Genomic DNA, 25,872 nt, shown 5'->3' with positions numbered 1-25,872 from the left:
AATTTATATCCTAACCCAGGGGTCAGCAAACTTTTTCAGCAAGGGGCTGGTCCACTGTCCCTCAGACCATGTGGTGGACCGGACTATATTTTGAAGGGGGGAAAATGAATGAACTCCTATGCTCCACAAATAACCCAGAGATGCATTTTAAATAAAAGGACACATTCTACTCATGTAAAAACACGCTGATTCCCGGACCGTCCGTGGGCCTGATTTAGAAGGTGATTGGGCCACATCTGACCCCCAGGCCTTAGGTTGCCTACCCCACTCCTAACCAGTCCAAAATTACTTCCTGCAGTATCCTATTGGTCAGGAAACTGTAGTTACATACTTTTCTGATATGCCTTCTTCATGTCTTCTTCTTGATATGTGCCCCCAACTGTTACATACATCCCATGTCCATTTACATACACCCCATGTTCATGTAAATTGAGTGTTCAGACCCAGAAACCACCTCCCTAAATAAATTCACACTTGACTCAAATTTTGATTTTGGTTTTGGGCAGAATTTAGGTCTCAACTTTATAGATTACAGAAAGTGAGTGGTTGCATAGGCTCTGGCTGGACTAGCTCCCTGCCATTCAGGTAGTGTTGACCCAGGGTTCCAGCATAGGTCAGGCAAGGGTGAACACCTGGATAGGCAAAAAGTCGGGAATGGACAATGTCCGCCATCAAGCTGTCCTTCTGGACTCAGGCATGGGCACAACCCCCTCACAGGGGTTGACCAAACCATTTGAGTCCCTGGATTCCTTTAACAGAATACCCTTCACATAGGAATGGTGAGAGCGTTCCTCCACCCTATCACCCGAACCAGAGCCTACCCACAATCTTACAAGTTGTGACAATTTGCTATGTGGCAGGCGAAACCCAAATGACAACAGCTAATCAGCCAAGTGGGGGAAATTCCTGCCGTGCCCCTGTCCCAATGACAGACGACACACGGCATAGCAAGGTCAAGTGCAGCAAGCCCTAAAGTAGAAAGAGGTGGGCGGGTGTTCCGAATGCATGCGCCAAAAAAGGAAGCTCTGGGTCATGTGCATAGGCATATATAGGTCCCTCAAACTGTTTGGCCTGTGCCCCATTGGCCAGATTGAACCCAGCATCGAGGGACCTACCAACTGGGTGCTGTGGCTGACCAATCTAACCCACCCACAACACAGGGGATCGGATTCCAAGTCTCACTGCAACACATGCCCTCTTTAAGGGAGGACACGATTAAGCTGTATCTCTGCCTGGGGCGTGCTTACTAATATTCATGAAGCTTTTGAGCATGCACAATGCTCTCTTAACTATTCTCTGCCATTCTGAGTCACCCAGACCCTATACATCTATCAACTCTCCAGGGTCAGTGTGGGCTTCTAATACATTCTTTCATAGATAACGCTGTTCCTAGCCATCTAATGGCAACTTTAACAAGGAAAGGAGCCTCTTTGGGAGGATTATCCAATTCAGCTAGCCCGTTTACTCCTCACAGCTGTTATGTCTCCTTTTTAGTGTTTCCAGCAATTAAACTCAGGTTGTAATACATTATTTTGCACAGATAAGAAGTTCTACAGAAGGGGCCCTTTGTGAATCTCTTGTGGGCAAAGAGTTTAAAAACAGATCCTCAGTGTCTCATGGCAGGCATGGTCGTTCCTGCTCTTATTTATTTATTTATTATTCCACACACCCCTCCCTGCTTTCTGGAAACTGCTTCTATGAGGCAAGTTGCTCATATTGCCTCCAGGGTGGGCAGGCCCTGGATCCACGTGCCCAGTCCTTCTGCATTTATAGATGATGCTCCTTTATTTCCCTTTAGCTCACTTATGGCTCCTTTGCCCCAGAGGATGCTGGTCAAAGCCAATCCTCTTCCTTCTACAAAATGGTGCCCAATGAAGCCCATCAGCACACTGGGATTGTTGAGTTACTTCTGTACTTTTCTTGGATGTGGGTTGGATTGCTTGCTGCAGAAAGTGGAGAGAGATTTATTCGGATGCTGAAACCTCTGCTTTCCCAGAAAGGTATTTGCTTGGCCTTCGCAGAGACAAACCTGAAAAAAACACATTTGGCTGAGTACTATATCATGTATTTCCACTGGATCCAAATTTATCAAGCTATTCTGGAAAGTAAAGCCAAGGTGGTGGTTGTCTATGGAGGAACAAGGTCCATGCTTGTATTGCAGACAATGATAGCACTAGGTGAAATGGAAAATGTGACCAAGACATCTGATGGCAAGGTGTGGATTTTGACGGCACAACTGGATTGTGGGGAAAGTTGCTGCTTCTGCTGCTCTTCTATGCACATTAGCTGTCAGATGGGGGTGGGGGCTGAGCAGCATAAACAACCCCCTGCTGCACCTCCAGTCTCTGCCCTCACAGGCCATGAGAACTCTCAAGCTCTCTCGATCCATTTCTGGGTATTAATTAAATTATTTGGTTATTATTCGTGTGCAGTGGAGGATTCCTGTAGTCATGGGCAATATGCACTAGACCATTCCTCTTGGGGATTTTTAAACTTAAAATTCAATGCATAACAATTTTGGTTTTTTTTAATGGGTTTATTGTTAATAAATGGGGCAAAATGAATCTGAATGAATATTTTGGAGTAAAAGCATTTTGAACATGAGTGAAATTAAGCTCCATTTTATTAGTAAATATAATACCACCACACACTACTTTTTATTTATTACTTCTATATACTGTCCCACCAACCAGTTGTGAGGTGCTTTTCCTCCAAGGATGTGGACAGGCTGTTTGGACGAGTGAAACTGACCACCTGTCTCCTTGATCCCTGCCCGTCTTGGCTTATAAAAGCTAGGCGGGAAGGGCTGGATGATGGGCTTCGTGGGGTGGTGAATGCTTCTCTCTGCGAGGGAGCCTTCCCAGACACGCTGAAAGAGGCGGTTATCAAACTGCTTCTTTAAAAACCATCTTTAGATGCTGCCAATATGGCCAACTATCACCCAGTCTCAAATCTTCCATTCTTGGGCAAGGTGATTGAGCGAGTGGTTGCTGAACAACTCCAGGCACGCCTGGAAGAAGCGGACCATTTGGATCCCTTCCAGTCGGGATTCAGGCCTCATCATGGGACTGAAACTGCGTAGGGTGCACTGGTCCATGATCTCCGGCGGGCTAGGGACAAAGGTGAGAGCTGTTTCCTAGCTCTGCTGGACCTCTCAGTGGCTTTTGACACCATCGACCATAACATCCTTCTGGACTGTCTAGAGGGGCTGGGAGTTGGGGGCACTGTCATACAGTGGTTCCCTCCTTCCTCCTGGGCCGTGTTCAGAAAGTGGGAGGGGGGAGGTGAGTGTTCAGACCCCTGGGCTTACACTTGTGGGGTGCCTCAGGGTTCTGTTCTCTTCCCTCATGCGTTGAAGGTGACCTGGAAACTACAACTAATCCAGAATGCAGCAGCTAGACTGGTGACTGGGAGCGGCCGCTGAGACCACATAACACAGTTCTTGAAAGACCTACACTGGCTCCCAGTACATTTCCGAGCACAATTCAAAGTGTTGGTGCTGATCTTTAAAGTCCTAAAGGGCATCCGTCCAAAATACCTGAAGAAGCATCTCCACTCCCATCGTTCTGCCCGGACACTGAGGTCCAGCTCTGCGGGCCTTCTGGCAGTTCCCTCACTGTGAGAAACAAAGCTACAGGGAACCAGGCAGAGATCCTTCTTGGTAGTGGCACCCGCCCTGTGGAACGCCCTCCCATCAGATGTCAAAGAGAAAAACAACTACCAGACTTTTAGAAGACATCTGAAGGCAGCCCTGTTTAGGGAAGCTTTAAATGTTTAATAGATTATTGTATTTTAATATTCTGTTGGAAGCCACACAGAGTGGGTGGGGTATAAATAATATATTCTTATTCTTATTCTTATTCTTATTCTTATTTTTTCTATCAGGAACAGAAATAGTTGTCCTTTTCACCATTCTTTCGTCTTGGTATAATTGTCAGAAAACTAATGAAGTGGTGCTCAGGTGGGAAACTTTAGGAGGTCAGATTAATCATTTTCACTGGTCAACATTGGTAGGAGACTGGCCCACTGAATTTCTCATTGCTGTTAATTCTGCATGGGCTTTTGTTGTCCCATAAACAGTCAGAAAGAACTTTGAATGAAAGATCAGAAACAGGGTTGTTATTATTATGTTGGGCATTTTCTCATGTTCCTGATGTAAAGAGAGCTTGTTATTATCTCACTTATAATTATCACTCTCGGCATGGCTAAGTCTCCCTTGGATAATGTCTCAGTAGATTTCCAGAGAATACTAACCAATGTCAAAACATGGGTATTGTAACCTCTTCTTGCCATTGTCAGGAAGGGAGAAGACAGAGAAAGAGGAAGGATTTTCACCTTTCTCTTAATCAAGTTATAAAATAGGATTTTAATCTGTGAATTTTTAGAGGTGTCTTTGGTGACAAGGCAGAATATTGTACTGAGATTGGTTGTGAAGCAAGGTGCATGTGCTGGATGGAAATAAGGCTGTTTGATGGGAAAGAATAGGTGCTTCAATATGCTGCTGTTTATTGTGCCCCTTCTCTTTCATCTGCCACATTTGCTGGTCAAACATACCACAAGTTGCACCATCCATGATCTGTCCAGCATTCCACATGAATACTACCAACCTGGTCATCTTATTGTTGGCGGACTTGCTTCTCATCTCTTTGCTGTTTTTGACAAAGAAGAATTCAAAGAAAGGCTAACTATCCATCAGCGCCTTAATACTCAGTAAAGCCATCCAATGTCAAATAATCAGATGATACTGAAATATCCCCCAGCTCTAACCAGGCCTCCTCAGAAGCTAGTTCCCCTGATTTCAGTGGGATTTACTTCCACTGAAGGGAGATGCAGGTCTGAATGCGTCAGTGAGATGAGGGAGCCTGATCTTGTTGATGTGTTCTCTCTTCCCCACATCCCACCAAATCTCTTCCAAGGAGTTTAACAAGAGGAGGACTCAAAGATTAAACCTCCCTAGTTTAAGATGGAAAGCCCTTCTCTGTTCTTAGTCTTCACCACAGAAACTCTCGTTTGAAGTGTCTTACACAAGGCTCACCTCTCCTTTGAGGTGATGCTCAAATAACCCCTGATGTTCTCATCCAAGTCAGGCTAGACGATTGTCTTTAACAGTTATAGACAGGGCATGGATTAGATACATTCTGACTATATTCAGCTGAAGATAGTGATCTGTGAATAAATGTCAGTTAATTGTCAGTTGGGAGACGTTATGGGGGAGGTGTGAGTTCCAGTTCAGCGGTAAAGATCTGATTCTCCTGGAGGAAAATGGCAGGAGTGGGAAAGTCTGAATGAGCCCTACATTAAGTTAAAATTCTACTCTTTAAGTTGAAATTGTTCTGCAGATATGTGTGTATTAGGGCAAAATTATCAAGAGCCCCCTGAACAACATGCATAGTATATCTCTCAATGATACAGCATAAAATTCTCTTTGCAGAATTGTGCCAAAGAACTACCAGCATATTCTGGCCTTGGTATTTGCTATCAAGGAGATCAATGAGAACCCCAAGATCTTGCCTAATATTACACTGGGATTCCACATCTATGACAGTTACTTTGATGAAAGGATGACCTACTGGGCTGCTCTGAACCTTCCCTCTACCCTTATACCCAACTACAAGTGCAACAACCAGAAGCACCTGGCAGCAGTTATTGGGGGATTAGACTTGGATATCTCTGTCTACCTGGCAAACATCTTGGGCATCTACAAGATTCCCCAGGTAAGATGGTGCGTAGGGGATTTCACACATCCACCATGATGTCTTCTATCAAGAAAGGATTTGTATAATATAGAAATAGTTGTGAGAGACGAAGAAGAGTGATCCTGCCCTTCACAAGGTAAGGTGATGATAGAAAAGTTCTCATCTCACCCCACTTCCTTGTCCATACACACCTAAAAACATGTATCCCAATTCCATTCTGCCAACTGACACCCTCTCACCTTTGCTACATGGCCTACCGGTTGGAGTCAAAAGCTGCTCTCTTGCAAAGCTGGAAGCCTGCCTATCAGGAGTCAGCTGCACACACATTGTGGCACTTGATGGGGATTCTGTGTGTTAGTGGCTTGAGAGATGAAGGGAAGGGAAGGGAAGGGAAGGGAAGGGAAGGGAAGGGAAGGGAAGGGAAGGGAAGGGAAGGGAAGGGAAGGGAAGACACCATGAAATCAGGAGTTGAAATGCTGTGGTGAAGCAAAGTGGAAAATACAGGGGAGAGGAAAGAAGCAACACAGGAATGCATAGAGGAAAAAGTGTAGAAAGAAAAGGCGGATGTTGGAGAGGAAAGCAGGAGTGCGGGAAACTGGGCATGGAGGAATGGCAGAGAAGGAGGTGGAAGCTGAGAAACACAGGGTGCTATCTGCCACTCCTCCCAGCTTTGTGGAACCTGCCTTCTTAAGGCAACTGTTTCATTTTGCCTCCTGGGTGGGCAGGTCCTGGGTGCACATACCCAGTCCTTCTGCAATTATAGATGATGCTCCTTTATTTCCTTTTAGCTCACATATGGCTCCTTTTCTCCAGAGGATGGTGGTCAAAGCCAATCCACTTCTTTCTACAGGATGGTGCCCAATGAAGCCCATCAGTACACTGGGATTGTTGAGTTACTTCTGCACTTTGGTTGGACGTGGGTTGGATTGCTTGCTAGAGAAAGTGAAGGTGGAGAGAGATTTATTCAGACCCTGAAACCTCTGCTCTCCCAGAAAGGCATTTGCTTGGCTTTCTCAGAGACAACCCTGAACATGGCATATTTGGCTGAGTATTATGACATGTTTCCCCACTGGATCCAAATTTATCAAGCTATTATGGAAAGTAAAGCCAAGGTGGTGGTTGTCTATGGAGGAACAAAGTCCATACTTGCCTTGCAGACAATGATAGTACTAGGTGAAATGGAAAATGTGACGAAGACATCTGATGGCAAAGTGTGGATTTTGACGGCACAACTGGATTACACAGCACCGCCCTTGCGAATGAGCCTGGATATGCAAACCTCCCAGGGTTCCCTCTCCTTTTCAGTTCATTCAAATGTGGTACAAGGATTCAAAGCCTTTCTTGAGGCACAAGATCCTTTTGAGGCAAATGGAAATGGCTTTCTCAAGCAGTTCTGGGCACAAGTCTTTCTCTGTTTATTTCCATACTCCAGTACAAAGGAGCAGGCCAGTGAAACCTGCACTGGAGAGGAGAAGCTGGAGAATCTCCCTTCGTCTGTTTTTGAGATGACCATGTCTGGCCACAGCTACAGTCTCTATAATGCTGTCTATGCCATAGCACATGCTCTACATGCCATGTTCCTGCCTGGAGCCAAATATAGGAGAATGGTGAAAGGAGGGATGCAGGAGTTTCGGCCTTGGCAGGTAATGCGTGTCATGAGATATCATTTATTAGACGTAGGCAGTGATATGTAAAACAGTACCCTGAAAAAATTTAATCTCCACATTCTCCATTTGTGTGCGGAGAAGCTGTTCATTCAGGACCAGCTCAGTGAAGAATCAGACTGTTCTGCTTACAGCGTTAAGCAGGAGGACCCAATCCTGCACTCTCCAGGTTTTTTTTGTGAGCAACTTCCTTTGTGTGTTTGGGAAAACATGCAGCAAACAGAAGCATGGAAATACAGGATGTAAAACCTTAAAATATGCCCTTTCCAGTGAATTCCAGAAGATCCCACTTTCCTAGCACAAAAATAGATCACATGCTTAGCAGGTCGTACGTAACATGGCTTGCTTACAAAACTCTTTAAAGTTCAACAGTTTTTTGGAACACAACACTCATAAAAATGTTGCAGAAGTAGAAGACAAAATGATAAAAGTTTCGAATCTTTCTATTGGTATAGAAAATGGTAGTTTCAGATTACATTCTTATCTGAAAAACAGACTTCTTAATTCCATGTGGCTGCAGAGAGCAGTTCAGATCTCCAGACAAATGAAATTCACATATAGAGTGAGCAGAACAATAGGCTTTGTTGCCCATTTCTTCCCAAGGTAAGGGGAAGGGACATTGGCCGAGTCTGTCAGGACTCCTTATTCTATGACATTAAACCATGGGTAGGCAAACTAAGGTTCGGAGGCTGGATCTGGCCCAATTGCCTACTAAATCAGGCCCACGGACTGTCCAGGAATCAGCGTGTTTTTGTATGAGTAGAGTGTGTCCTTTTATTTAAGATGCATCTCTGGGTTTTTTGTGGAGTATAGGAGTTTGTTCCTTTCCCCCCTCCAAAATATAGTCTGCCCCCCCAAGGTCTGAGGGACAGTGGACCGGCCCCCTGCTGAAAAGGTTTGCTGACCCCTGCATTAAACCCTTTATGTATTTATTAGACTCAAGCATGCTGGTTATATGAGGATTGTTGGGCAGTGAGTGTGTGTGTAGATATCCAAGCATGGTCAGACACGCATTGGGATTTTCCCCATAGGAAACAATGGAGATCATTGGCTCAATATGTGAATGCTCGTCCTACAAACCATTTCTCAGAAAACAGATTATATTTGCATGGCACTATCTCCATGTGTTGACTGTCTGTTTTGTTTTTTTTAAAGATATTTATTAAGGTTTTCCAAATATTACAAAATTTTAAAAAAGAAAAAAAGAAAAATACAAAATAAAAATAGTTAAAAACAATTCAGTCTTTCAATCACTTATCTTTCATTTGCTTATTTCCCGGACCTCCTCACGCCTCCCTTTTCTGTTTTCCAGTTCAATTTGTTAATTCAGCAAATCCCTCCCCTCTTTATTCATCCTAGTCTTCATTCTTAAAATATTGTAACATTAAATTTTTACCTATTAATAATCCATTTTCTCATATTCCCTTGTAGCATTACAGCTAGAGACCACTTAGTTTCTATCCAACATCATTCTAACATTCCTTGATTTTACAATATTTCTGTAGATAGTCTTTAAACCTTTTCCAATCTTCTTCCACCGACTATTCTCCCTGGTCTCAGATTCTGCCAGTCATTTCCGCCTGTGTTGACTGTCTGGAGGCATCCTGAATGTGAGAAAGGAGAGATATTTGCATTATTTCAAAGTTACTCTTTTTCTTTCAATGCAGCTCCACCCCTTTCTTAGGAGTGTCTCCTTTAACAACTCTGCTGGGGAAACGGTATCTTTTAGTGCAAACAGGGAAGTAGAAGCTGGCTTTGATATCACCAACCTGGTCACTTTCCCAAATAACTCCTTCATGAGAGTCAAGGTTGGAAGGGTAGGTGGGGAGGCTGCTGCAGGCCAGGAATTCACCCTTGATGACAACAGAATAGTGTGGCACAGAAGCTTTCACCAGGTGAGGCATAATTCCTACATCTATGAGAGATAGGAAAAGAGAATGATATTATACTTACAGATCATCAGTCCAGGACATACCTGCCTTTCCAGCCAGATTCTAAATTTTCTTTCTCTGCCCTGTAGAATCTTAAGTTGGAAGTCATCACAACGGCTATTTGGCCTGCAATGCAGAAATCACAACATAAGATGATCTTCCTGGCTCAGATCAATACCCAACTAGTGCAGAATATTGCCATTGGCCAGTCTTGTCCAGCTTCTGAATATGGATTGTGGCTTTTGGCTTGGGGCTCTTTTGATTCCTGTGTATTTCATGAGTCTCTTGGGAAGAAGAAGGGGTTTGCTGCTTGCAGTTGAAATGCTGGTGGTTGTGAAGGAAGTAGGGGCTGTGGAAGCTTGTGTGTAGCTATTCTTTGTCACCAAGTGCAGAATGAGGAAAGGGGCTGCTAGATTGAAGAAGAATAAGCTCTCCCCAAGAAGGCTTGCAGGCACCTCCCTTTGAATCTTTAGGCACCAGCCGAAAACATTCTTCTAATGAATTTCTTAGACTTAATGGGGGGGGGGTGAATCACACGCAAACTACTACACTTTTCAATTATACTAGGGTTGACATATTTCAGGACCCCCTGAAAATTGTTGATGCATCAAGAGCCAAATGAGTAGCCTGGCACTGTGTTTCGAATAAGTAGTTTGGGGTCTTCCTACTGCCAGCTGGAAGAAAAAAGAAGCCAAAATTGCTACTTACTTCTCTGTGCTAAACAGTTTATCCATTTCTTTAAATGAGCAGGGTCCACCTCTTTCGGTATGTAACCCAAGTTGTCCTCCTGGTTCCAGGAAGGAGAAGAAGGAGGGGGAGCCATTCTGCTGCTATGGTTGTGCTCCATGCCCTCAAGGCAAGATTTCACCCCAGAAGGGTAAGAGACACAGGATATACGATTTTCAAAAATAAGGCATGTTAGAAGTTGAGGAAAAGGATAAATAAATAATTGATAACCTGTGCATGTTTATACAAAGGTTGATTGGAGAACTGATTCACAAATGTTTAGAGAAGTACACATTTTTAAGGGAATGTTTAGTTTGGTGTACATTTTGATTCAAGGAGTGCAATTTAGATATCTTTCTCATTCAAGGGGAATAAAAGCCAAATTTCTCCTCCATACCTATTGACAGGTAGCCCCCATAAAATATTAGGGACCCACTCCTAAAAAGAATCGGTTTGTCACCCATCTTGTAATCTTTGTCGCAGGTTAAAATACAGCAGGCAATTTTGAATTAAATGCACCATTTATGACTTGGTAGGAGACACCTTCCTTAATTCAGGCAATAACAAATAAACATCTGTCTGATTGATGCACAATCGTGCACCCGAGCAAGTTGGAAGGGTTCAGTATAGGGCGTGGGGGTGGAACGGGCTGGGAATGGAACCCCTGTGCAGAAAGGTCATGGACTGTACCTGTTCTGAACAACAAAAATGTGGTTTATGTGGAGTGAGCAAGCCATCACAGGACACACGACATAACCCACCACAAAGATGGAGGTGGAGTTCTCATGCATCATGTTCATTCTGGTTACTCTGGAAATATGTGTGATACCTCTAATTTAACATTATCAGTTCCATACTTGAAGCTTTAGCAGTTGCTCTCCAACACATCCAAAATCTGAATGTATTATTTTCTTTCCAGACATGGTTGACTGTGTTGCGTGCCCAGAAGATCATTATACCAACATGAAACTATCACAATGCATTCCAAAGACCATCAGCTTCCTGTCTGTTCAAGAGCCTCTGGGGATGAGCTTAGCATTGTTTGCTCTTTCTCTCTCTCTTCTCACAGTGGTGGTCCTAGTCATCTTCATTAAACATCAGGACACACCCATTGTCAGAGCAAACAATCGGGACCTCACCTACACTCTCCTCACTTTCCTCCTGCTCTGCTTCCTCTGCCCATTGATCTTCCTCAGCCCTCCAGAAAGAGTGAGCTGCCTGCTCCGACAAATGGCTTTTGGCCTTGTTTTCACAGTGACTGTTTCTTGTGTTCTGGCCAAAACGATCACGGTGGTTCTGGCCTTTGTGGCCACCAAACCAGGATCCCGAATGAGGAAGTGGGTGGGGAAAAGACTGGCAAGCTCCATTGTGTTTTCTTGTTCCCTTATCCAAGTGGGCATTTGCATTGTGTGGTTAGGAACCTCTCCCCCATTCCCTGATTCCGACATGCACTCTGTGATGAGGGAAATCATTCTAGGCTGCAACGAAGGGTCAGTTGCCCTGTTTTACTGTGTCCTGGGCTACATGGGCTTTTTGGCCATTATCAGCTTTGTTGTAGCATTTTTAGCCAGGAAACTGCCTGAGAGCTTCAATGAGGCCAAATTCATCACCTTCAGCATGTTCTTGTTTTGTAGTGTTTGGATCTCCTTTGTTCCAGTGTACCTGAGCACCAAGGGGAAATACATGGTGGCTGTGGAGATCTTCTCCATCTTGGCCTCTAGTGCTGGCTTACTGGGCTCCATCTTTGCCCCCAAATGCTACATCATCGTGTTGAGACCTGATCTGAACAGCAAGGAGTGCTTAATAAAGAGGAAATAATAAATTATCCTTTCATCCTTTGGTTTTTTTCCACCAAACTATGAGCAATTTAATCTCTCTTTATCCACACCATTTGATTATGTTGTATTTTACATGTTGCAACTGTTATGTGCAATTTATTTTAAACTCCCCTGTGGTCTCTCTGAGACAGGAGCCCCTCATCTCGTTTTAACCCTAAGGCTTATTTGGAAACCAAAAAACTGTCAAGAGTACCATAAAATATTGTGACCTGACTAGAAATTCAGAGGGTAATTGATTAGAGACTGAACAAGAAAAAACAAGATACTGAGAGGCATTTTTTTTAAAGGCTTGTTCCTTTCTAGGTTTTTCCCTCTCACTAAGGTTTCAGTAGAGTTGCATGGTGAGATCCCGCCTCCCACCAGTAGAAATAAAGACACAGGACACAGTAATTTAGGTTAATAGGCTATAATTAGGCCACAACTTTATTGGCTACAGGTGATGAGTGGTATTGGCTTAGGCATTGGTCCTATTGACTATCGAGCTTCAGCCTGCTTGCTTGAAGACCGGGAAGGGTTAACATCAGCAGGGGAGTGCTGCTGATGCACATCAACTAGGCACTCCCCCGAGGACACCGCTTGGGGGCGTGCCTTGGGCCTGGCCTCCATAGACTTCGGACGGGGCCACGCCCCCCAAAATCCTTTACTGGACTACCCTTCAATATCCGGGGGAGGTGATGGCGCTCCCCCCCATACATCTACATAACAATACCCATACCAATGCCTAACCGCCAAAGCCTGGAAAGTTGTGATGATTTGTTACGAGGTAGGCGAAAAACCAAATGGCTGGTGCCAATTTGCCAAGTGGAAAAAAATCCTACCAGGCCCCTTAACAGCGACCAACCGAGGTCCATAGCAAGGTCAAAAGAGGAACCTTGAAGGGCGGGTGGGTGGGAAACCAACGCAGCTGAGCAGCCAAAGAGGGAGATTCCTGGTCGCGCTTGCCTTAAATGAGGCAAGCCACACCCCCTGGGCCAGCTGATTGGCCGGCCCGGGGATGACGCAGCCGAGGATTTCCCAGATCGCATGGGGCTGGAAGCCAGCCTCTGCACGTGTGTTGGGGGTGTGATGCCCGCAACAACACCTCCTCCAGAGGTTGGAAGTGGCTATGCTACTGTCATGATGAACCAGTCTCAGAGATTTCAGTACAGCGAGTCCCACTTACTTTGAGGTGTTCAAGTGGCCCACATACATAAATGAAGATTGAATAAGTCGGGAGTACCCTCTAAAACTCTTTGAATGTCTTCTCTGCTGCTCTCTCTCCATTCCAGATCAAAAATACTATACCTAAAATACCCACATTTGGAATTTTGGGGGCTGACTGGGGGATGTGTGGAAATGTTGCTGCTTCTGCTGCTCTTCTATGCACATTAGCTGTCAGGTGGGGGGGCTGAGTAGTGTAAACAACCCCCTGCTGCACCTCCAGTCTCTGCCCTCACAAGCCATGAGAACTCTCCAGCTCTCTCCCTCCATTTCTGGGTATTAATTAATTAATTTGGTTATTTATCGTGTGCAGTGGGGGATGCCTGTGGTCATGGGCAATATATGCTAGACCATTCCTGGTGTGGGGGTTTTAAACTTAAAACTCAATGAATAACGATTTTGGTATTTTTAATGGGTTTATTGTTATACAATGGGCAGAATGCTTCTGAATGAATATTTTGGAGTAAAAGCATTTTGAACGTAAGTAAAACTAAGTACCATTTTATTAGAAAATGTAATATCACCATTCACTACTTATTACTTCTATATATTACTCCCACCAAATAGTTGTGAGGTGCTTTTCTATCAGGAACACAAATAGTTGTCCTTTTCACCATTCCTTCGTCTCAGTATAATTGTCAGAAAACTAATGAACTGGTGTTCAGGTGGGAAATGTTAGGAGGTCAGAGTAATCATTTCCACTGGTCAGCACTGATAAAAGACTGGTCCACTATTTTTCTTTTCCTTGTTGCTGTTAATTCTGCATGCCCTTTTGTTGTCCCATAAACAGTCAGAAACCACTTTGAATGAAAGATCAGAAGCAGCGTTATTATTATTTTTGGGGGACATTTTCTGATTTTCCTGATGTAAAGAGAACTTGTTATTACCTCACCTATAATTATCACTCTCAGCATGGCTAAGTATCCCTTGGATAATGTCTCAGTAGATTTCCAGAGAATACTAACCAATGTCAAAACATAGGTATTATAACCTCTTTCTGCCATTCTTTGCAAGGGAGAGGACAGAGGAAGAAGAAGGAGGATAACTATTTTCTTAATCAAGTTATAAAATAGAATTTTAATCCATGAATTGTTAGAGAAGCGCTGTTCATCATAAGGCAGAATATTGTACTGAGGTTGGTTGTGAAGCAAGGTTCATTTGCTGGATGGAAATAAGATTGTTTGATGAGAAAGAACATTTGCTTCAATATGCTGCTGTTTATTGTGCCCCTTCTCTTTCATCTGCCACATCTGGTGTGCAAACATACCACGAGTTGCACCGTCCATGATCTGTCCAGAATTCCACAGGAATACTACCAACCTGGTCATCTTATTGTTGGCGGACTTGCTTCTCATCTCTTTGCTGCTTTTGACAATGAAGACTTCAAAGAAAGGCTAACTATCCACCAGCGCCTTAATACCCAGTAAAGACATCAAATGTCAAATGATACTGAAATATCCCCCAGCTCTAACCAGGCCTCCTCAGAAGCTAGTTCCCCTGATTTCAGTTAGATTTACTTCCACTGAAGGGAAATGCAGAACTGAATGTGTCAGTGAAATGAGAGAGCCTGGTCTTGTTGATGTGTTCTCTCCTCCCCACATCCCACCAAATCTCTTCCAAGGAGAGTTTAACAAGAGGAGGACTCAAAGATTAAACCTCCCTAGTTTAAGATGGAAAGCCCTTCTCTGTTCTTAGTCTTCACCACAGAAACTCTCGTTTGAAGTGTCTTACACAAGGCTCACCTCTCCTTTGAGGTGATGCTCAAATAACCCCTGATATTCTCATCCAAGTCAGGCTAGACGATTGTCTTTAACAGTTATAGACAGGGCATGGATTAGATACATTCTGACTATATTCAGCTGAAGGTAGTGATCTGTGAATAAATGTCAGTTAACTGTCAGTTGGGAGACGTTATGAGGGAGGTATGAGTTCCAGTTCAGCGGTAAAGATCTGATTTTACTGGAGGAAAATGGCAGGAGTGGGAAAGTCTGAATGAGCCCTACATTAAGTTAAAATTCTACTCTTTAAGTTGAAATTGTTCTGCAGATATGTGTGTATTAGGGCAGAATTATCAAGAGCCCCCTGAACAACATGCATAGTATACCTCTGTTCTGCAGATATGTGTATATTAGGGCAAAATTTACACTAAAATACTCAAGAATCATAAAGAGGCCCCTGAACAACATGCATAGCACATCTCTCAATGATACAGCATAAAATTCTCTTTGCAGTATTGTGCCAAAGAACTACCAGCATATTCTGGCCTTGGTATTTTCTGTCAAGGAGATCAATGAGAACCCCAAGATCTTGCCTAATATTACACTGGGATTCCACATCTGTGACAGTTACTTTGATGAAAGGATGACCTACTGGGCTGCTCTGAACCTTCCCTCTACACTTGTCCCCAACTACAAGTGCAACAACCAGAAACACCTGGTGGCAGTTATTGGAGGACTGGACTTGGATACCTCCATCTACCTGGCAAACATCTTGGGCATCTACAAGATTCCGCAGGTAAGATGCTGCCTAGGGGATTTCACACATTCACCATGATTTCTTCTAGCCAGAAAGGATTTGTGTAATACAGAAACAGTTGTGAGAGATGAAAGAGAGTGATTCTGCCCTTCACAAGGTAATGTGATGGTAGAAGAGTTCTCATCTCACCCCAGTTCCTTGTCCAAACACACCTAAAAACATGTATCCAAATTCCATGCTACCAGCTGACACCCTCTCACCTTTGCTCCATGGCCTACCGGTTGGAGTCAAAAGCTGCTCTCTTGCAAAGCTGGAAGCCTGCCTATCAGGAGTCAGCTGCTGATGCATTGTGACACTTGATGCAAATTCTGTGTGTTAGTGGCTTGAGAGAGGAAGGAAAGATGCCATGAAATCAGGAGTTGAAATTTTGTGGTGAAGCAACATGAAAGAAACAGGGGAGAGAAAAGCAGCAGTACAGAAAAAACCTAGAGATCACAGTGGATAAAGAAAAGGAGGGCAGAGGAGAGGAAAGCAGGAGTTCAGGGAACTGGGATTGGAGGTATGGCAAAGAAGGAGGTGGAAGCTGAGAAACACAGGGTGCAACCTGCCACCCTTCCCAGCTTTCTGGAACCTGCCTTCTTAAGGCAACTAGCTCATTTTTCCTCCTGGGTGGGCAGGTCCTAGGTGCACATACCCAGTCCTTCTGCAATTGTAAATGATGCTCCTTTATTTCATTTTAGCTCACTTATGGGTCCTTTTCTCCAGAGGATGCTGGTCAAAGCCAATCCACTTCTTTCTACAAGATGGTACCCAGTGAAGCCCATCAGTACACTGGGATTGTTGAGTTACTTCTGCACTTTGGCTGGACGTGGGTTGGGTTGCTTGCTAGAGAAAGTGAAGGTGGAGAGAGATTTATTCATGCCCTGAAACCTCTGCTCTCCCAGAAAGGCATTTGCTTGGCCTTCTCAGAGACAATCCTGAAAATGATACATTTGGATGAGTATTATGGCATGTTTCCAGACTTGATCCAAATTTATCAAGCTATTATGGAAAGTAAAGCCAAGGTGGTGGTTTTCTATGGGGGAATAAAGTCCATGCTTACCTTGAGAGAAATCGTGGCAATTGGTGAATTGGAATATGTGACCAAGATATCTGTGGGCAAGGTGTGGATTCTGACAGCACAGCAGGATTTCACAGCACGGACCTATCAAATGAACCTGGATATGCAAGTCTTCCAGGGTTCCCTCTGCTTTACAGTTCATTCAAATGTGGTACAAGGATTCAAATTCTTTCTTGAGGCACAAAATCCTTTTGAGGCAAATGGAAATGGCTTTGTCAAGGAGCTCTGGGCACAAGTCTTTCTCTGTTTATTTCCAAACTCCAGTACAGAGGAGCAGGACAGTGGAACCTGCACTGGTGAGGAGAAGCTGGAAGATCTCCCTTCATCTGGCTTTGAGATGAGCATAACTGGCCACAGCTACAGTCTCTATAATGCTGTCTATGCCACAGCACATGCTTTACATGCCATGTTCTTGTCCAGAACCAAATACAGGGCAGCGGTGGAAGGAGGGATGCAGGAGGTTTGGCCTTGGCAGGTAATGCCTATCATGAGATATAATTTATTTGACATAGGCTGTGATATGCAAAACAGTACCCTGAAAAATTTTGAAGCTCCAGTGTAAGAGCACATTCTCCCCTTGTGTGCAGAAAAGCTACTCATGGAGTAAGACAGTGAAGTACCAGACCTGTCCCACTTTTTTGTGAGCAACTTCCTTTGTGTGCAGAGAAACTGTTAGTGAAGGCGGATCCAATCCTGCACTGTGCTGCTTCTTCCAAAGCAGCTTCACTGCACACAAGTTACAGGGAGGATCCCAGCCTAGACTGAGACGAGTAGGAGAGACCTGGCAAGGAAATGCCGGTGGTGCTGGAGAAAAATGTAGCTTTGGCTGGGGAAATGAGATGGGGAACAGCAAGGAAGAGGACTTTAAACCTCTTTTTTTAGTTTTTACTTAGCTTGCTAAACTATCATTCTTGTTGGACTCCTTTGTGAGAGAACCCAGAAGAGATTTAATATGGCAACTCGTGCAGCAAATAAAGGCATGAAATCTAGGTGTTAAAATCTTAAAATGTGCCCTTTAAGTCAATCCCAAAGCATCCCACTTACTTAGCACAAGGCTAGACCACACAATTAGTAAGTTATACATTGTTTACATACAAAACTCTTCAAAGGCCAGATTCATGTGCTTTTTCATACGGCTGTCAGTTTTGCAGGCAGTCAAACATAGCTCGGTTACAAAATGGTTAAAGGTCCAAAAATATTGGTATAGAAAATACTGGTGTCAGACTCCATTCTTGTCTGAAACATAGGAAACTGGTTTGAGGGAGCAGCTCAGAGCTCCACAGGAACATCATTCAAATGTAGGCTGAGTAGAACCAAAGGTTTCGTTGACCATTTCCTCCCAAGGTGAGGGGAAGTGACATTGGCCAAGCCTGGCAGAACAACCTCCTCTATGGCATCAAGCACCTTGTGCATTAATTAGGTTCAAGTGTGCTGATCACCCTACCATTTCCTTAGAAGCAGGAGATATCCAACCAGTGGGAACAGAAAGGATGCTAAAATAAAAAAAATCCTTCCAGTAGCACCTTAAAGACCAACTAAGTTAGTTCTTGGTATGAGCTTTCGTGTGCATGCACACTTCTTCAGATACACTGGTAAAGGATGAAAGGATGCTTTTTTTTATTTTAGTGAGGAATGTATTGGATTTCCCCCAGAAGAAACGATAGAAATCGTCACCCGAGAAGGCAAATGCTCGCCTTACGAATTATTTCTCCGGAACAGATTAGGTTTTTATAGCAATTCCTGCATGTATAGACAGACTGGAGGCATCGTGAGTGCCAATAAGGAGAAGCATATGCATTACTTCACAGTTACTCTTTTTCTTCCAATGCAGCTCCATCCCTTCCTTAGGACTGTCTCATTCAACAACTCTGCTGGAGAAACTGTATCTTTTGGTGAGAACAGGGAAGTAGAAGCTGGCTTTGACATTACCAACCTGGTCACTTTTCCAAATAACTCCTTTGTGAGGGTCAAGGTTGGAAGGGTGGATGTGGAAGCCATTCCAGGCCAGCAAATTTCCATTGATGACAACAGAATGGTTTGGCACAGAAGTTTTCACCAGGTGGGGCATTATTCCTACATCCATGAGATACAGGAAAAGAGAATGTTATTCTACTTACAGATCATCAGTCCAGCACATACCGTATTTTTTGCACCATAACACTCACTTTTTTCCTCCTAGAAAGTAAGGGGAAATGTCTGTGCGTGTTATTGAGCGAATGCCTGCGGGGCGGGGGGGATCTGCTGCAGTCATGAGCAGAGGATCCATGGTTCCGCTTCCTTCCCTTCTCCGTGGTTACAAAGCATGGATCCACATGGATCCTCAGGATTTTTGCATTGGGCTACTCCAAACTTACTGTCAGATCACATGTCTGTGGCCACAGCATGAACCACAAAAATCATATATCCACTATTTCGTTTAGAATATTTTTTTTCTTGTTTTCCTCCTCTAAAAACTACGTGCGTGTTATGGTCTGGTGCGTGTTATAGAGCGAAAAATACGGTACCTGCCTTTCCAGCCAGATTCTAAACATTTTTTTCTCTGCACTGTGTAAGAATACAGTGGTACCTCAGGTTAAGTACTTAATTCGTTCTGGAGATCCGTTCTGAACCTGAAACTTTCACCAGGTGGGGCATACTTCCTACATCCATGAGATATAGGAAAACAATGGTATTGCACTTTTAGACTTTCCTCTGCACTACATAAGAACGTAAGATGAGCTTGCTGGATCAGGCCAATGGCCCATCTTCTCCAGGATAACACCCATGGCCAGTCTTGTCCTGCATCTGGATATGGTGCACAAGTGACTGTTACCTTGTGTGTCTCTCTATCCCAGGGTATTTCATGAGTCTCTTGTCAAGAATGAGGTGTTGGTTGCTCTGATGGGAAGGAAGCAGGGACTATGGAGTTTGTGGGCAGCTGTTTTTCTCACCAACAGTGCAATGAGGAAATTGATTTCTTAGATTGAGGAAGACTCAAACCTAAATCTCTTTAGGTGCCAGGTGAAAACATTCCTCTTCCCCCAGTTTTTTGTCAGATTAAAGTATCTCTGGCCTTTTGAACTGGCGGTGATATTGTTTCGGTTGTTACTGTATAAGGTAGATATTTGTGGTTTTATACAGAAAATGACCCTGTGGGAAACCTACAAGTTAGACCTGAGCACACGATCACTCTCCACACAGTCTCCAAGTTTGTAGCTCATTCTTTGGAGTACCGTATTTTTCGCTCCATTGGACGCAGTTTTTCCCCTCCAATAATTGAGGGGAAATGTGTGTGCGTCCTATGCAACAAATGCAGGGTTGTGCCATAGCCACGCGCAACCCCTACGGCAGGGAGAGGCTGCACGGGGCTATGGTTTCTTTAGCTCCATACAGCCTCTCCCGACAGGGAGAGATTGCAAGGGGCTAAAGAGGAAGCCAAAGCAGCCAGCAGGATCCATCCCACTAGCTGCCTTGGCTTGTGCCATAGCCGTGCAACCCCTCCGGCAGGGAGAGGTTGTGCGCAGCCTGTAAGCTGCTCTTTGGGGCTGGGGGGGGGGGAATATTTTTTTTTATTGATTTCCCCGTCTAAAAACTAGGTGCGCCCGATGGTGCGAAAAATACAGTATGTTTCTGTCCTCTCCAAGAAGCACAATTGTTTTATACATGCTATGATTGGAAAATAGGTGGTGGAACAGGTATTATATTATGTATGGGGACAATAGGGGCAGTGCTGGTGAAGGAGAATCCCCAATCCTCTTCCCCTTTGCCTCCTCATGCATTCTTCCTGAAGCCTGAAAGGGGCTCCAACATGGTAAGTTTCAGCATTTTTTTATTTTTATTTTTATTTTAAACCAATGAAAAAGAAATCAGTAGCTGGCACTGAGTCGGGAATAAGTACAGTAGTTTAGTGTCTTCCTACTGTTGGTTGGAAGAAAAAGGAAACAAAAAATGCTAATAATTTCTGGGTGCTAAAATGTTTATGTGTTTATTTCAATGGGGAGATGCCACCCCTTTCTGTGTGCAACCCAAGTTGTCCCCCTGGTTCCAGGAAGGAAAAGAAGGAGGGGGAGCCATTCTGCTGCTATGATTGTGCTCCATGTCCTCAAGGCAAGATTTCGACCCAGAAGGGTAAGAGAATCAGGATATATGTTTTTCAGAAATAAGTCATGTTAGAAGTTGAGGAAAAGGATAAATAAATCTGTGGTAACGTGTGCATTTTTGTATGTATTGTTTGAATGGAGAACTACATCACAAATGTTTAAAGAAGTAAACATTTTTAAGGGCTTCTGTACTTTGATTAACGTGTTGTTACAAGGAGTTCAATTTAGATAACTTTCCCATTCAAGTGGCATAAAAACCAAATTTCTCCTCCATACCTATTGGCAGACAGCCCCCATAAAGGATTATGGACCTAAGAAGAATCTGTTTGTCACCCATGATCTAATCTTTGTCACAGGTTAAAATACAGCTGGCAATTCTGAATTCAATGCACCAGTGATATGACTTGGTAGGAGACACCTGTCTTAGTTCACGCAATAACAAACAAACATGCGTCTGATTGATGCGCGATCACATACCCGGGCGGGGTGGAATGGGGTCAGCATAGGGCGTGGGGGTGGAAGAGGGCTGGGAATGGAACCTCTGTGCAAAATGTTCACGGACTGTACCTATTCTGAACAATAACAATGTGGTTTATGTGGAGTTAGCTAGCCATCACAGGACACTCCACATAACCCAACGCAAAGTGCTGAGGTGGAGTTCTCATGCATCATGTTCATTCTGGTTATTCTGGAAATATGTGTGATACCTCTAATTTAACATTATCCATTCCATACTCACACCGTTAGCAGTTGCTCTCCAATACATCCAAAATCTGAATGTATTATTTTTTTCCAGACATGGTTGACTGTGTTGCATGCCCAGAAGATCATTATACCAACATGAAACAATCACAATGCGTTCCAAAGACCATCAGCTTCCTGTCCTTTAAAGAGCCTCTGGGGATGAGCTTAGCATTGTTTGCTCTTTCTCTCTCTCTCCTCACAGTGGTGGTCCTAGCCATCTTCATTAAACATCAGGACACACCTATTGTCAGAGCAAACAATCGGGACCTCACCTACACTCTCCTCACTTTCCTCCTGCTCTGCTTCCTCTGCCCATTGATCTTCCTCAGACCCCCAGAAAGAGTGAGCTGCCTGCTCCGACAAATGACTTTTGGCCTTGTTTTCACAGTGACTGTTTCTTGTGTGCTGGCCAAGACTATCATGGTGGTTCTGGCTTTTGTGGCCACCAAACCGGGATCCAGAATGAGGAAGTGGGTGGGGAAAAGACTTGGAAGCGCCATTGTGTTTTCTTGTTCCCTTATCCAAGTGGGCATTTGCGGTGTGTGGTTAGGAACCTCTCCTCCATCCCCTAATTCTGACATGCACTCAATGATGAGAGAAATCATTCTAGGCTGCAACGAAGGGTCAGCCGCCCTGTTTTACTGTGTCCTGGGCTACATGGGCTTTTTGGCCATTATCAGCTTTGTTGTAGCATTTTTAGCCCGAAAACTGCCTGAGAGCTTCAATGAGGCCAAATTCATCACCTTCAGCATGTTCTTGTTTTGTAGTGTTTGGATCTCCTTTGTTCCAGTGTACCTGAGCACCAAGGGGAAATACATGGTGGCTGTGGAGATCTTCTCCATCTTGGCCTCCAGTGCTGGCTTACTGGGCTCCATCTTTGCTCCCAAATGCTACATCATTGTGTTGAGGCCTGATCTGAACAGCAAGGAGTGCTTAATAAAGAGGAAATAATAAATTATCCTTTCATCCTTTGGTTTTTTTCCACCAAACTATGAGCAATGTAATCTCTCCGTATCCACACCATTAAATTCTGTTATATTTTACATGTTGCAATTGTTATGTGCAATTTCTTTTAAAACCAAAATATGGTCTCTCTGAGACGGGAGCCCCTTATCTTGTTTTAACCCTAAGCATTATTTTGGAAACCATCGGTACCATAAAATATTGATACCTGACTAGAAATTCAGAGGGTAATTGATTAGAAACTGAACAAGAAAAAACAATACACTGAGCGGCATTTTTATAAAAAAGTCTCATTCCTTTCTATATTTTTTTCCTCTCAGTAAGGTTTCAGTAGAATTGCAACTGTCATGACGAACCAGTCTCAGAGATTTCAGTACAGTGAGTCCCACTTACTTGGGGGTTATGTTCAAGTGGCTCACATACATAAATAAAAAATTGGATAAGTGGGGAGCACTCTCTAAAACTCTTTGAATGTCTTCTCTGCTGCTCTCTCTCCATTCCAGATCAAAAATACTGCACCTAAAATACACACATCTGGAATTTTGGGGGCTGACTGGAGGATGTGTGGGAAAGTTGCTGCTTCTGCTGCTCTTCTATGCACATTAACTGTCCGGTGGGGGGGGGGGTTCAGTAGCATAAACAACCCCCTGCTGCACCTCCAGTCTCTGCCCTCACAAGCCATGAGAACTCTCCAGCTTTCTCCCTCCATTTCTGGGTATTAATTAAATTATTTGTTTATTTATTGTGTGCAGTGGGGGGGTGCCTGTGGTCATGGGCAATATATGCTAGACCATTCCTGGTGTGAGGGTTTTAAACTTAAAACTCAATGAATAACGATTTTGGTATTTTTAATGGGTTTATTGTTATACGATGGGCAGAATGCTTCTGAATGAATATTTTGGAGTAAAAGTATTTTGAACATGAGTAAAATTAAGCTCCATTTTATTAGAAAATATAATACCACCATTCACTACTTTTTATTTATTAATTCTATATAGTGTCCCACTGACTAGTGGTGAGGTGCTTTTCTGTCAGGAACACAAATAGTTGTCCTTTTCACCATTCCTTCATCCCAGTATAATTATCAGAAAACTAATGAACTGGTGTTCAGGTGGGAAATTTTAGGAGGTCAGATTAATCATTTCCACTGGTCAACACTGATAAGAGACTGGCCCACTGTTTTTTTCTTCCTCGTTGCTGTTAATTCTGCGTGCCCTTTTGTCGTCCCATAAACAGTCAGAAAGAACTTTGAATGAAACATCAGAAACAGGGTTATTATTATTATGTTTGAGCATTTTCTGATGTTCCTGATGTAAAGGGAGCTTGTTATTATCTCACTTATAATTACCACTCTCAGCATGGCTAAGTATCCCTTGAATAATGTCTCAGTAGATTTCCAGAGAATACTAACCAATGTCAAAACATGGGTATTATAATCTCTTCTTGCCATTGTCAGGAAGGGAGAGGACAGAGAAAGAGGAAGGATCTTTACCTTTCTCTTAATCAAGTTATAAAATAGGTTTTTAATCTGTGAATTGTTAGAGAAGTGATATTCATGATAAAACAGAATATTATACTAAGGTTGGTTGTGAAGCAAGGTTAATGTGCTGCATAGAAATAATGCCGTTTGATGAGAAAGAATAGGTGCTTCAATATGCTGCTGTTTATTGTGCCCCTTCTCTTTCATCTGCCACATCTGGTGTGCAAACATACCACGAGTTGCACCGTCCATGATCTATCCAGAATTCCACATGAATACTACCAACCTGGTCATCTTATTGTTGGCGGACTTGCTTCTCATCTCTTTGCTGCTTTTGACAAAGAAGACTTCAAAGAAAGGCTAACTATCCACCAGCGCCTTAATACCCAGTACAGACATCAAATGTCAAATGATACTGAAATATCCCCCAGCTCTAACCAGGCCTCCTCAGAAGCTAGTTCCCCTGATTTCAGTGGGATTTACTTCCACTGAAGGGAAATGCAGATCTGAATGTGTCAGTGAGATGAGAGAGCCTGGTCTTGTTGATGTGTTCTCTCCTCCCCACATCCCACCAAATCTCTTCCAAGGAGAGTTTAACAAGAGGAGGACTCAAAGATTGAACCTCCCGAGTTTAAGATGGAAAGCCCTTCTCTGTTCTTAATATTCACCTCATAAACTTTCGTGTGAAGTGTCTTAAAGGCTCGCCTCTCCTTTGAGGTGATGCTTGAATAACCTCTGATGTTCTCATCCAAGTCAGGCTAGACAATTGTCTTTAATAGTTATAGACAGGGCATGGATTAGATACATTCTGACTATATTCAGCTGAAAATAGTGATCTGTGAATAAAAGTCAGTTAACTGTCAATTGGGAGACGTAATGAGGGAGGTGTGAGTTCCACTTCAGTGGTAAAGATCAGAAAAGATCTGGAGAAAAATGGCAGGAATCGGGAAGTCTGAATGAGTCCTACATTAAGCTGAAATTCTGCTCTCTTAGTTGAAATTGTTCTGCAGATATGTGTGTATTAGGGCAAAATTTACACTAAAATTCTGAAGAATTATACAGAGGCCCCTGAAAGACATGCATAGTATCTCTCTCTATGATACAGCATAAAATTCTCTTTGCAGTATTGTGCCAAAGAACTACCAGCATATTCTGGCCTTGGTATTTGCTGTCAAGGAGATCAATGAGAACCCCAAGATCTTGCCTAATATTACACTGGGATTCCACATCTATGACAGTTACTTCGATGAAAGGATGACCTACTGGGCTGCCCTGAACCTTCCCTCCACACTTAGTCCCAACTACAAGTGCAAAATCCAGAAACACCTGGTGGCAGTTATTGCGGGACTGGACTTGGATACCTCCGTCTACCTGGCAAACATCTTGGGCATCTACAAGATTCCGCAGGTAAGATGCTGCCTAGGGGATTTCACACATTCACCATGATTTCTTCTAGCCAGAAAGGATTTGTGTAATACAGAAACAGTTGTGAGAGATGAAAGAGAGTGATTCTGCCCTTCACAAGGTAATGTGATGGTAGAAGAGTTCTCATCTCACCCCAGTTCCTTGTCCAAACACACCTAAAAACATGTATCCAAATTCCATGCTACCAGCTGACACCCTCTCACCTTTGCTCCATGGCCTACCGGTTGGAGTCAAAAGCTGCTCTCTTGCAAAGCTGGAAGCCTGCCTATCAGGAGTCAGCTGCTGACGCATTGTGACACTTGATGCAAATTCTGTGTGTTAGTGGCTTGAGAGAGGAAGGAAAGATGCCATGAAATCAGGAGTTGAAATTTTGTGGTGAAGCAACATGAAAGAAACAGGGGAGAGAAAAGCAGCAGTACAGAAAAAACCTAGAGATCACAGTGGATAAAGAAAAGGAGGGCAGAGAAGAGGAAAGCAGGAGTTCAGGGAACTGGGATTGTAGGTATGGCAAAGAAGGAGGTGGAGGCTGAG

General features: G+C 43.6%; 2 protein-coding genes and 1 long non-coding RNA gene across 3 annotated transcripts in view; 2 read left to right on the top strand and 1 right to left on the bottom strand.

Moving 5' to 3' along the window:
* LOC310690471 (uncharacterized protein) overlaps nucleotides 1-22,521 on the top strand; it is an 88,033-nt gene extending 65,512 nt beyond the window's left edge. The window contains 9 exon segments of the mRNA XM_083469403.1: nucleotides 5,432-5,714; nucleotides 6,485-7,339; nucleotides 9,028-9,255; nucleotides 10,089-10,168; nucleotides 15,287-15,569; nucleotides 16,271-17,125; nucleotides 18,482-18,709; nucleotides 20,631-20,757; nucleotides 21,526-22,521. Of these exon segments, the coding sequence (XP_083325529.1) occupies nucleotides 5,432-5,714; nucleotides 6,485-7,339; nucleotides 9,028-9,255; nucleotides 10,089-10,168; nucleotides 15,287-15,569; nucleotides 16,271-17,125; nucleotides 18,482-18,709; nucleotides 20,631-20,757; nucleotides 21,526-22,424 (3,838 nt within the window). The 3' untranslated portion in view covers nucleotides 22,425-22,521.
* Nucleotides 6,578-15,140, bottom strand: LOC310690875. The gene is made up of 4 exons (XR_014518240.1): nucleotides 14,789-15,140; nucleotides 14,376-14,467; nucleotides 9,130-9,275; nucleotides 6,578-6,629 (listed from the first exon to the last, which is right to left on the bottom strand). It is a non-coding gene; the product is annotated as an uncharacterized lncRNA (long non-coding RNA).
* Nucleotides 22,522-23,386: 865 nt separating the features above from the next.
* The window catches only part of LOC310690517 (vomeronasal type-2 receptor 26-like), a 41,719-nt gene continuing 39,233 nt past the window's right edge, over nucleotides 23,387-25,872 (top strand). Inside the window, exons 1-2 of the mRNA XM_083469590.1 lie at nucleotides 23,387-24,305; nucleotides 25,041-25,323. Of these exons, the coding sequence (XP_083325716.1) occupies nucleotides 24,067-24,305; nucleotides 25,041-25,323 (522 nt within the window). The 5' untranslated portion in view covers nucleotides 23,387-24,066. The remainder of the gene's footprint in view (nucleotides 24,306-25,040; nucleotides 25,324-25,872) is intronic.

This window comes from Podarcis liolepis (assembly GCF_965112155.1).
Source record: "Podarcis liolepis genome assembly, chromosome: 13".
Classification (NCBI taxonomy): Eukaryota; Metazoa; Chordata; class Lepidosauria; order Squamata; family Lacertidae; genus Podarcis; species Podarcis liolepis.
This window is presented reverse-complemented; position numbering and strand designations above follow the sequence as displayed.